General features: G+C 36.4%; 1 protein-coding gene across 1 annotated transcript; it reads left to right on the forward strand.

The window, feature by feature from the left end:
• The first annotated feature begins 1,901 nt into the window (after nucleotides 1-1,901).
• LOC134665577 (fungal protease inhibitor-1-like) lies at nucleotides 1,902-7,589 on the forward strand. The gene is made up of 3 exons (XM_063522546.1): nucleotides 1,902-2,037; nucleotides 3,219-3,418; nucleotides 7,430-7,589. Exons 2-3 carry the CDS (start codon nucleotides 3,220-3,222, stop codon nucleotides 7,546-7,548), a joined length of 318 nt encoding a protein of 105 aa, XP_063378616.1. The 5' UTR covers nucleotides 1,902-2,037; nucleotide 3,219; the 3' UTR covers nucleotides 7,549-7,589.
• Nucleotides 7,590-11,609: the final 4,020 nt, after the last annotated feature.

The raw sequence follows: 11,609 nt of genomic DNA on the forward strand, positions 1-11,609 counted from the left end.
AGACTAGGAGTAGGAGTAGGTTACTTACTATAATCTATAATGTAATAATATGTCAGGTACACATGTGTAATGTTATTTATGATGTATGTAATGTTTTTCTAAATACAATTTATATCGAGCAACGCCTATAAATGTCAGATGACATGTTATGACTGCGCGATACGTCGGAACGATATCGAATATCGCTCTAAGTGGTAAGAGCACAAAATTCATCAGACGTTATTCGTAAAAGCTATGGAGTCCATTAGGCTCTCGCGGCTTTCGCCCGGGAAAATGCTAAAGGTCGCCCATGTTATTATTGTATCTTACACCTACAGCGCACCTGCACGGATATTATGGTCGTGTATGTCTACGTCACAGTGATAAAAAACAGTATCCATCTCTTTCAATCACGTGGTGTTAAAAAGTGACACTTATTTTATCACGAGGATAAAGCCATCCATAATAGGGGCATTTTTATATATGTACGTACTCGCAATCTACATTTGTCATTAGTGATTAGTGATGTACCGACTATTGATTTGGCCGACTAGCCGACTAGCCGACTAATCGGCGTTCGAATGGCCGATTAGTCGGCCGACTAGTCGGCTAGTCGGCCAGATCATTAGTTTCGTATAAATTCAGGTGAAAAACAATAGTTTTGCTCTTTTGGTTGCGCTATTCATATATTTGCTTGGCTAAAAGGTGTTCTCTACAGGTTCAAAGACCTATCACAAGAATCCTCGTTCAATTTCTGTCTTTCTTTTTAATTTGCGATTCCGAGCAGACCGTCAATAGGTACAACTTGTAGGAGGTATTTCCAAGGCTCTATTTCTCGTACGTAGTTGCCAGTTAAGAACCTATCCTCTGTGGTCAGCGTCTTTACGAGCAACGTACCCTGTTTATAAGTTTCTAAATTTTGCAATAACATTAATAGTTCCCCATGGCTCCACCATTTAAAAAAAAACAAAAACTGAATTAAGTATAATAAAATCCTTTAAGTATAGGCAGTATACTTGGCCATGAAATTACACGAGAATCAGTTGAGATCGACCTGTAGAGGAAAACACCAGCCCACTACCATACGATTACGATCAAACGATCAAAAGATATGAACAAAAGTTTTCACACCCTGAATAGGTATTTTGGTAAAATAGACATAAAACATATGGTAAATATTGACTGTTGGTTTCTTTTTTTCTGTTTTTCTTTCACTAATAAAGTGCCGACTAATCGGCCATTTTTGCCGACTAGTCGCCGACTAATCGCCGACTACAAATGTGGCCGGATAGTCGGCTTTCCCGACTAGTCGGCGACTAGTCGGTACACCCCTATTAGTGATATAACCCAGGGTCTGTTTACTATTCATTTACCTAACCCTATTTCAAGCATTTTAATGTTATAAAAACCTTTTACACAATCGGGCCATGATGTAAAGCTAATGATTCTAATGGAACACACCTCTATCTTGTCCATCGATCATGTTAAATTCTTCTTTTGTTTCGTAATGATGTTATTTATCGTATTTAATTAAATTGGTCTATATAAAAAAGCATCTACTTACTTATTTTAGAAATGTAATATTTAAGGGAAATAAAAATACATATAACTAAATATGATATCGAGAAAGTTACAGCCCTTTTCACCAACAAAATTACTTTCTTACATAAACATACATATAATTAAGATAACAAAGTAACAACAAATTAACGGTTTCTGTGGCTCAGGAAAATGTATGCAGCCGCCACTTGCTTAGGTATTCAGTTTTAGTAGGTACTTAATCATGTTTGTTAGGCATTAAACTCATAAACATTGATAATTTACACTTAATTACAAAATGACAATAACTATTCCACGAAGTGCTATCATCGCCAGCAACAAGTTTAAAGATAAAGTCGAGAAATACAAAGATATGAGCTCCAGAGAGCAACTTGCGAAATAAACACGTCCCGGGGTTATCTGGAGCTGTTTGTATAACTGCTCCTCGGTGCTTTTCGATTCGCATTCCATTCGGCGAACGCAGCTCATCTGACACGGATCTTAACTACATATAAGAAAGTAAGAAACATATTTTATAGTAAAAAAACCTTTAAATTTTGATATTTTATAACTTTTGTAAATTGATGAAAGCACAACGGTATTAACAAAATAAATAAACTAAACATTAAAATAAACAGAGTTTAGTTTTAATTTTAATGTTTAGTTTATTTTATGTTATTTATTTTATGTACTTAGTCTATTAAATATTCTACACATTAGTTATTAATGCTATTACAACAGAAATAGTTTTGTAAACGCTTTTAATATTACGTAGGTATGTAAAACTTACACTCTTCTATGCAATTACTACACAATACGGGTCATATATTATGTTTTCCGTTTATATTTATTACTATTATTTTTGTTATGGAATAATTTTGAAATTAGAAATATATACAAAGTATAGGAACACCACACCACATCACATTATTAGCGTCGGGTAGTTCTGTTATGTAGTAAATCACGTCGCGTAGACATTGAAAAAGCTTTTCTGTGAGTGTACATTATTCATTCGCAGCACGAACGCTCAGGAATCGGCGCTCAATGCCGCGGAGAGCGGGCAATCGTTTTCAGTTTTGTGCAGATCACTCGGGATTACCAAATCCCGAATTAATCAGTTTCGGATCGGTTCGCGGGTTTTATGTTCTTGTTTTTATTTTATTTAATTTATACACGACCCAGGCTCGGTTTAAATTTCGATTTGAAAGGATAATGTGGGTAACAACCCAATAGGTAAATAATGCCTCACAAATCGGTACGAGTAACGCATATCTAATAGCCCCCGTTCTAACGCCTTATTTATATAGATTATTCTAATAAAAGTAGGTACCTACTAAAACTGGCAAAGTTTACGCTTCCTACTGTTTATTATTGTTAAATATTCAATTTGACGCCTACCCACACACCCTCTTCATTTGAAAGTTGTAAAACGGATTAACTAAAAGCACCTAACATTTATTTGCGTTGGTTTGCCACATGTAAAATATGTGTAGGTCTATTTAATTTTCTGTTACAAAAATACAGGTGTCCAACACGCATGAAATATTAACTTTAAATATAATTGGACCTTTATTTCTTTTGGTGTGACTATAATATCTAACATTATTTTCTAGATTTTCATAGATGTAGGTAGTTGTAGAAGCCTTTGTTTGCCGGCCAAGGTGAAGTATTTTTTTACGATTTGATTTTGGTTATTACAGCATGAAGGCAGCATTCATCCTCTTTGTGTTGGCGTGCGCCCTGGCCCTTGCCTACGGCGACCTGGTATGCGGCACCAACTACTGCAAGCAGCACCCGTGTGGCGCCCCCGTGCAGTCCTCGAGCTGCCGCTCCCCGTCCATCTACAAGCCCAACCACTCTGGCAAGTGCGGCTGCTGCCCTGCTTGCGTCACTCTGCTCGGTGAGTCGGACCCTACCATTTTTTATCTTTGGATGCAGGTGGTAAATGCGTTTACCACCTGGTCCAAGGGAACCAGAAGGGCCCGTGATCTAACCAGTGTTAGGACAAGCGTCTATAACTACCAACGAATACAGGCTCCGCCGCTTAGTAGTGTAGCGCCGGATCTACCTAAGGCCAGCCAGCTTATATATTATTATATTTAAACTTGGTGTCCCAGTCTTCTTGGTGTCCTACTACTAACTAAATTAAGCCGCAACTTAATTTAGTTTATTAATTACGTTTTATTCATGGATTTTTAGACTAAATATAAAATAGGTATCGGGTTTTAGTTGTATTTCGATTTATCCGAGAAAAGTACTATGCGTTGACGAGTAAAAGTTAGTATATGAGTCACGGCTGAAAACTGCCTTTCTGAACAATGCGTGCTGTGAATATGCGCTACTTTATTTTTACGTTTCTTGTTTTTATCGTTTTCCCGGTACCAAACTCTCCATTGTGCGTGGTTCGACACGCGATTGCCGGTTATGTGCATTTTTTAAACCCTCTCGTCAAATATCAAGTGCCAGGGTCTTTTAAATTATCTAATTCTTAAACCTTTAAGTTACCTCTACTAGCGCTTTTATTGCTTGAAGCCAGCTACAAGCAGATTTTAGTGCCGCAGCCGCCTTAATGACGTGAGATAAAGGTATGTTGTGTACAGTGGCCATCAGATATATCGGAGCGGCCAAGGCGCTCACAAATATCTGAACACTGCTCTATTGTCAAGGCGTTAGTGCGTGTTCAGACTTTATGAACACCTTGGCCGCTCCGATATATCTGATGGCGACTGTACACGAGTACACATTGTACATAATATATAGGTAGACAGTGGTGAGTGTACACCGGACTAAAAAGTAGATTGATTTGATTTTGTGAAATCTTTACTTACTTTCTTATCCTCAATCTTTTTTTTTAAGCTATCATTCAAGTTTTATCTCTGTGAGGAATAAAAATAAAAGAAATCGGGTAAAAAATATCCTCATTTAACGTTTTTCAAACGTTATTCAATGCGGCGTAATGAATAGGTCCCCGTTATGTAAAAACACCAAAACGATATCGAACAGTAGATAGGTAGATATGAACGTTTGAAACAGAGAAAAATAAAAGTTTGAACAATTTTATGTTCAAGCTTTTGCTCGCAAGTTTAGGTAGGTAACTAGACGTACAAAATAACTGTTGAGATCAAAAGATACCTCAAAAGGGAGACGAGTGAAGTGGCACTAAATAGGGAAAACTGGCGTTTTATTCCGTAAAACTATGGTTTTCTTTTGGTATGTACGTGTATCTCTATGGTATCATAAAATAAGTTTACCTAGTGATAAAATTGGTCTTGTCTCTTTTCGTTTGACCCATGTTATTTCAGCGTCAGTAAACCAGCGTCACTTATTCGCTACTTTATTTCACACATTTAATACCGCTCTCGGATTGATCGGTGGAGAGCGCCGCTTTCCTTCTTGACCTCGTTAGCTTTTCTTATTTCTAAGAGACATCTAGAGTGGGGAGAGTTCCCTAGTGAACTCCAGATCATTTCCATGAGAAAAATTTAAATGTTATTTACATGGCTCCGATTTTATAATTATGCTCTATTATTCCTTAGCAATCTCTACTTTAGCTCATTTCTACTAATAAATATTCCTCCTATCTCTAATAAAAATACTAATATTATAAACTTTGTGAAAGTAATTCCGTTTGTTACCTCTGCACGATTAAAGTGCTGGACCGGTTTAGATGAAATTTGGTGGGTATGGAGATAGTTCGAGGCCTGGAGAAGGACATATAGGATAGTTATTGGCTTTTATCACGAGAGAGTAAGAGAGAAATAATAATTTATAGACGTAAAATCGACAAGTTTTAAATATCAAAGCTTTTTTGGTAATATTTAATATTAGTCCTGTTACCTACCTCTACTTAACTAAAACATAAACCACCCTGAATTAATGATTACTTATACTCGTACTTAGCCCTACACTTAAAAGCTATTGTAAAACAATTCTTTGAAGCTTTTCGCAATGCATTTTCCGATCGGGATATAAATTCACGTCCCAGTTACAGTACCGTCATTCGTTTCACTTGGAGAGAGAACCAACAAGATTAATATTTATATGGTTAAAATCAAACAAAGAGTAATCGATGTGACTTTTAGCGTCACATAAAGGGTAGATTAATGTAAGTCAAAAGAATAATAAAGGTAGAATTGACGTAATATATATGACACCATAAGTACATTAAAAGTTAAAGAAAGATAAATAATTAAATAGATATTTTTGAGTCACTGTAAGATTATAAAACCTCGTCCGTTTACAATCTCGCAACACGTTTTGCTAGGATCTAGCCAGCACAAAACTAATATTATAAATTTTAAAAATGGTTACCCTTTTAATTCAAAACGTTTAGCAGTTTACAGAACGAAATAGGAATCAGTTTTTGTCAGCTGTCCTGCACAAAATGCCTATCACACGAATGATTTAACATTTTAAATTTAATGTTCCCTGGAGGCTGGGCCGGCCCCTAGTGTGGGACGCCACGTGCGTCGACACACTGGCGCAGTCCCACCTCCCGGGAACCTCGACCAAGGCCCGGACGGCCGCCGCAACGGCCGAGCACCTCAAACGGCGCAAATATGCAGCCATTGATTCTGGTTGCATGTTTGAGCCGTTTGGGGTGGAAACCCTCGGGCCTTGGGGACCCGGGGCACACCAAATATTTAGGGAGCTGGCGAAGCGTCTTAATGATGCTACAGGTGACCAGAGGGCTGGGTACTTCCTTGCCCAGCGAATTGGCATTGCCATTCAGCGCGGCAATGCCACCAGCCTTCTGGGCACCCTACCATCCGGCGCCGAGCTAGCTCCCATTTTTTATCTGTAAATATTTGTATATAGTTGTTAGAGTTTAGTTTTAGTTTTAATTTTAATGTTTAGTTTAATTATTTTGTTAATACTTTTATTTTTTTACAATTATATTAAAGTTACAGGGTATGTTAAGTAGTAAGTAGGTAGCTAAGTTCAAGCAAATCGTTCGAAACTTAAAACAAAAAAAAAACAACGGAATACCGAAATAACTGTTGTTGTTTGTTTACGGTATCGAATCCGATTGCCATTCTTATTATATTTGTAAGGGGTGAAGTAACACAAAATGGTGTAAATCTTGAATGTAATAATTCAAGTAAGGTTACGTCGAAAGGTAACAAGCCTGCAGAAATCAGAATGTACGCTCGCCCATAGCAATAAAGGTTGATCAGGCTCTTTCTCATATTTTTCCTATCCTGTTCCAAGTATTATAAGGTTTAGAAGTATTAGAAGTAGTAAAGTAACGGGATAGAACTAATAGTCGGTTCTATTGTTACAGAACAAGGCATAGTTGCACGTAGCGCGGCTAATGAGCCCCATCCGCACCCGTGGGCATAGAACTTATTAATCTTTTGTTATGAAGGCCTTCGAACTTGTTACTATTATAACCAGTCAGAGCAATCAGCTAAGGACTGGAATATTAATTGGAAAAAGTTTAGCTTAAATCTAAAAAAAAAATTCTAGACTTGAAAAATTATTAGGACTTGAAAACTTATTAATTCAAAACGGCTAAATTCGATTAACAAATCGAATAAGATTTGGCACATTTGGCATATATTTAACCTAGAAAACAAAAGGAGGAGGAGGAAGAGGAGAGTTCGGGGTTAAAATGATGTATTAGAGCTAGAGCTTCAATAACAATGGTTTGATCTCGCTCTGCTTATTTAGCAGTAATTAGGGTAACACCCTTAATTTTATAGCCAATTGGAGAGAACTAGAAAAAGGATAATACTGAACTATTCTTGTATATATAAACAATTACTTTAATACATAAACATAACCAACATACCGATATTGGAACTCAACTAGGTTAAGCGCTCGAATGTTCTCCTGTACATAGATAACATTGTACCCATTTTATATGTAACGGTTTTACTAATTACTAATATTTTGTCACAATTTCCAGCGGAAGGTGCCAGGTGCAAGACTTACAGCAAGGAGTTAGGGGAGACCCCGTCCGCCGTGTGTCGCGAGCCGCTCTTCTGCGTCAGCGGCGTTTGTTCTAAAGTGCAGAGAAGGAACTAATCCATAAATAACTAATAACATGTAATAAAAAAATGCTTACTCACTCTTTATATTATTGTTCGCACCTCAACAGACGGGTGGAGCTATACACTCTCACACGGAAACCCCAGACACCAACTACGCAAAATAGTGGGATTAATCACAGGACATAACACACTAAACAAACATCTACATAATATGGGTAAAACATGTGCAGAGCATGCAAGGAAGAAGAAGAAACAGCAAAACATATCCTCCTACACTGTAAACAGATAGAAGTATACAGGAACCAATACCTAGGGACTCCGTGTACACTGAAGGAGGCAGTTAGCAACCTGAAGACACTGCTATAGTTCGTTTTTTTAGCATTAGAAAGAACTTGCAAGTAAGCGATCTTGATATGTCTTTTAATTGAAAAACGCTTTTTAAAAACCAAAAACTATTACTTATGAAAGCAGAAGAATATAAATGATCGTATTAGATTCATAATTGTTACATATTTGCCGTAACTTAATTTTTAAAATGTGTTTTTTCAATTAAAAGACACGTCAAGATTGTTTACCTTTTTTCTAATGCTAAAAAAAACGAGGTATAGGTGTCATGGAGGAGCTGGGGTGGCTAGAGTAGTGCAACCTCGTTTTCACGCAAAATAGGCACAATGGTTGTCGATTTGCGGAAAATGCCCAGACCGCGTAGCCAAGATGCCAATCGCTTACGCTCCGTAGCGATCGAAACGCAACTGTCACTGTCGCGCTAATATGGAAGAGTGATAGAGAGACATAATGCTTTTCGTTGTCGAAGCGATAGCGATTGTAACCTTGGCTAGGCCGGAGTATAACTAACTAACTAACTAACACCCTCACACATTGATAGTACCGTACTCAGTCAGAATGTCGTTCTGTTTAAAAGTAACGGAATCAATACCATGTAGTTCATATTAGTTATGTGGGGAAACATAAAACCATGGACCTCTATTTAAGTTTAGATATGAATATAAGACTTCTATGCGACTTTTAGCAACATGTAAACCCGTCACCGGTATGGTGACCTTTCGGAAGTGTTTCATAATCTTTGTTTACGGTGTCCTAGAAAGAAATAATTTATCTTTGGCTATAATAAAAACAGTATATATAAAACAGCTATAAATAAAACAACAACAGCTATTTCTCATTTATCAGTAAGTATATAAATAAAACGGGTTCCTAAAAATATAATAAATGAGACTAAAATGAAAATTCAATCGGAGAACAACGGGAGCATCACAGAACCCAATTTCCGATTCGTTTGCAAAGCGAAAACAGAGACCATATTACTTTACATTGTACAGAATTTATTTCATCTTTCTGAATATAAAATATTCACTGGGTAGGTATTTAATAGTCCGTTGGTTGGTTTCTGCGAGGCAAGATGTAACACAGTAACAGTAACGAAATCAGTAGGTATATCATTAATTATGTGACCTTAAAATACTCATTACATCATTATATCATTAAGTAAATGTATACAAGAAATAAATGTATAGAGAAATTTAACCCAATGGGGTTAAAACGTGGATGCAAGTTTATAATGGGGTTCAACTTTAATTTTAAGCTAGGCACTTTGACTTCTTTAAAAGACATTTTATTAAAATACTAGAAAATAAATTTCACCGTTTCTGAAAATTCGTCGTCCGATTCCATCTAACCTACCTCTACTCAGCACTGTACATAAATAAGTAATTTGCGTGGCAAAGTGTGAAAGTGCCATCGAGTACGACATTATCGTTATATGTTCATAGGACATTCATGTTTATGGTGTCATTGTTGTTATTTAAGTTAGTATAAAATTACCTTGAACTGACTAGTAATCTTAAGTACCTATTTAATGGTAAGGAATGTAGGGTGTAGGTATCTAGAGGCGGCTAAATATTTCAGGCAGATTATTTAAGAGGTCTTAATCTAATTTGATGATTTCTATTGACGGTTTTGCCCTCGTGAACCTTATAAGTACTTACAGTAGTACTCGTACATAAAACATAGGTACCTATGAATGCCTATGTAAATATTACTGTTGTTGTTATAGTGTGAATCAAACGATCTGAGCTAGTTTACTCAAAGAGTCTCAAGAATACAATACCATTGAGTGGTAAACCACAAATTAGGATAATCACCTCGTAGTAAAAGCAGATTATAACCGCCTTGAAATGTTAGTATAGATTAACGACCCTATTTCTTTAAACAATAGACTACAAAATACACTAACTAAATAATGGCTAACCTAACTTTTTTTGCATTTAACGACCATCGACCCTTAAGAAGAATGCACTCTTTCCAAAAGATTGAATATGATATTATCTTTTTAGACCATTTTAACCCCATTCAATAAGAAATAAGGTTTAAAATTCAATGTACAAGCAATGTACTTCTAACTTATGTTGTAAGTAAATTGGTTGGCGCCTACGAGAACAAAAGCAGATAATAGGATTGTAATAAAACAATGCCATTGTTAGTACAGGTAAGTGAACAAGCTCAGTTCAAAAAAAATTATCTATACAGTAGGCGTTTGTTCTTTGAGCTGAATGACAGAAAACAACTTTTTTTAAAGTTTACGTACCGGAATTTATTAAATTATTATTTTTAATCTTTCTGAATATCGTCGTACCTGATCTCTTTTTTACGACATTATACAAATAATAAGCAATAAATAAATAAATATTATAGCACATTTTTACACAGATCGACCTAGTCCTACTGTAATCTCAATAAGGCCTGTGTTGTAGGTACGATAAACATAATATACGCATATATATGTCGCAGACCGTCTATTATAAATTTATGACGGCTGCGTTTGATGGAATGTCAAATATGGAAATAGTCTATGCTTGATTGTGTTTGGCTGCGATACAGTGACTTTTATTTGAATGACCCGAACAGCTGTTTTAATGGATTGGTTCCTGGCTGATTCTGATGACAGCCCAAAATGGGCTGGCATCCTGAGCGGGACCGGCAGTCAGATTTGAATTGGAAAGTGTTGCAGTCAACCTCAACCAATAAATGCCCTTACCAGGATTCGAACCCGGGATACCTTCTGCTTCGTAGGCAGGGTCACTACCGACTAGGCTGGGAGGCCGTTGAACAAGCTTTCAAAGACGTCTGAAGCGATATTTGGATTGTTTATGTTTGCTGTCCGCACGCACCACTATGATACGAGAAGCACTGTAGTGGAACTACTGATAAAGAAAAAAAAATATTTTTTAATTGTAGGGTACCTACCTACTGAAGTCGGTTTATTTAGGATATCGTAGTTAACGCCTATAGCTGTTTACAGGTTCTTAGGTAGGTACTAGGTAGGTAGGTTCGCAAAAAAAACAGTACAAGGTACCAATTGTATGATCCGATGATTCCTCCCTCTTGGCTGCTAGAAACGTTCAGTCCATACAGGGTGATTCAGGAGACGTGAGCAGGACTAACACTGCGCATTTCGTAAATTATAAGCAACTGTTTCGTATCAGTATTAGTGAGGTTAACGTTAATTTTGTAGTCGTGTTGAAAAAAAAAGTTATTAATTTATTTACGACATGCATGGTCACCCTAAAATTAGAATACCAAACTACCGATATTCTGTGTCAAATTGAATGTCATCACTGTCATCACGGTCTGGTTACTTTTGAAAACTCGTATCTCACCAAGTTTGACAGTTTATTTTCTTCGTAATCAAAATGCTGTCATTACGGTAAAAGAGGTTTTATGATTATTAATTAGGTGTTGTAGGGTGACCAAGATTGTAGAGAATTAAATTTGCCCTCACCAAAAAGTTAAAAAATAGGAAAAAGTGTGGTTGTTTCACATAAATACTACGGTGATCGATCAATTATCAGTTACTGAGTGTGTAGGATTAGTCCTGCTCACGTCTCATGAATCACCCTGTATACATTTCGCGATTATATTATGGGTAAGTACTTAAAGTAGGTCAAGTTTATTTTATTATTTAGCAAATTCTGTTTTTATTTAAACCAATGATGGAAAATAATATAATTATGTTTTTAATAATACTCTCCATGATAATTTAATTCTGGTAAGCGCCAAAAGTATGTTCCCTTTGGC

Source organism: Cydia fagiglandana, chromosome 6, assembly GCF_963556715.1.
Source record: "Cydia fagiglandana chromosome 6, ilCydFagi1.1, whole genome shotgun sequence".
Lineage (NCBI taxonomy): Eukaryota > Metazoa > Arthropoda > Insecta > Lepidoptera > Tortricidae > Cydia > Cydia fagiglandana.

Bases quoted from the DNA above. Each gene is read 5' to 3' on its own strand.
- LOC134665577 (XM_063522546.1), top strand. From the start codon at position 3,220: ATGAAGGCAGCATTCATCCTCTTTGTGTTGGCGTGCGCCCTGGCCCTT. The intron at 3,419-7,429 runs GTGAGTCGGACC...CACAATTTCCAG, and splicing joins TGCTTGCGTCACTCTGCTCG to CGGAAGGTGCCAGGTGCAAG.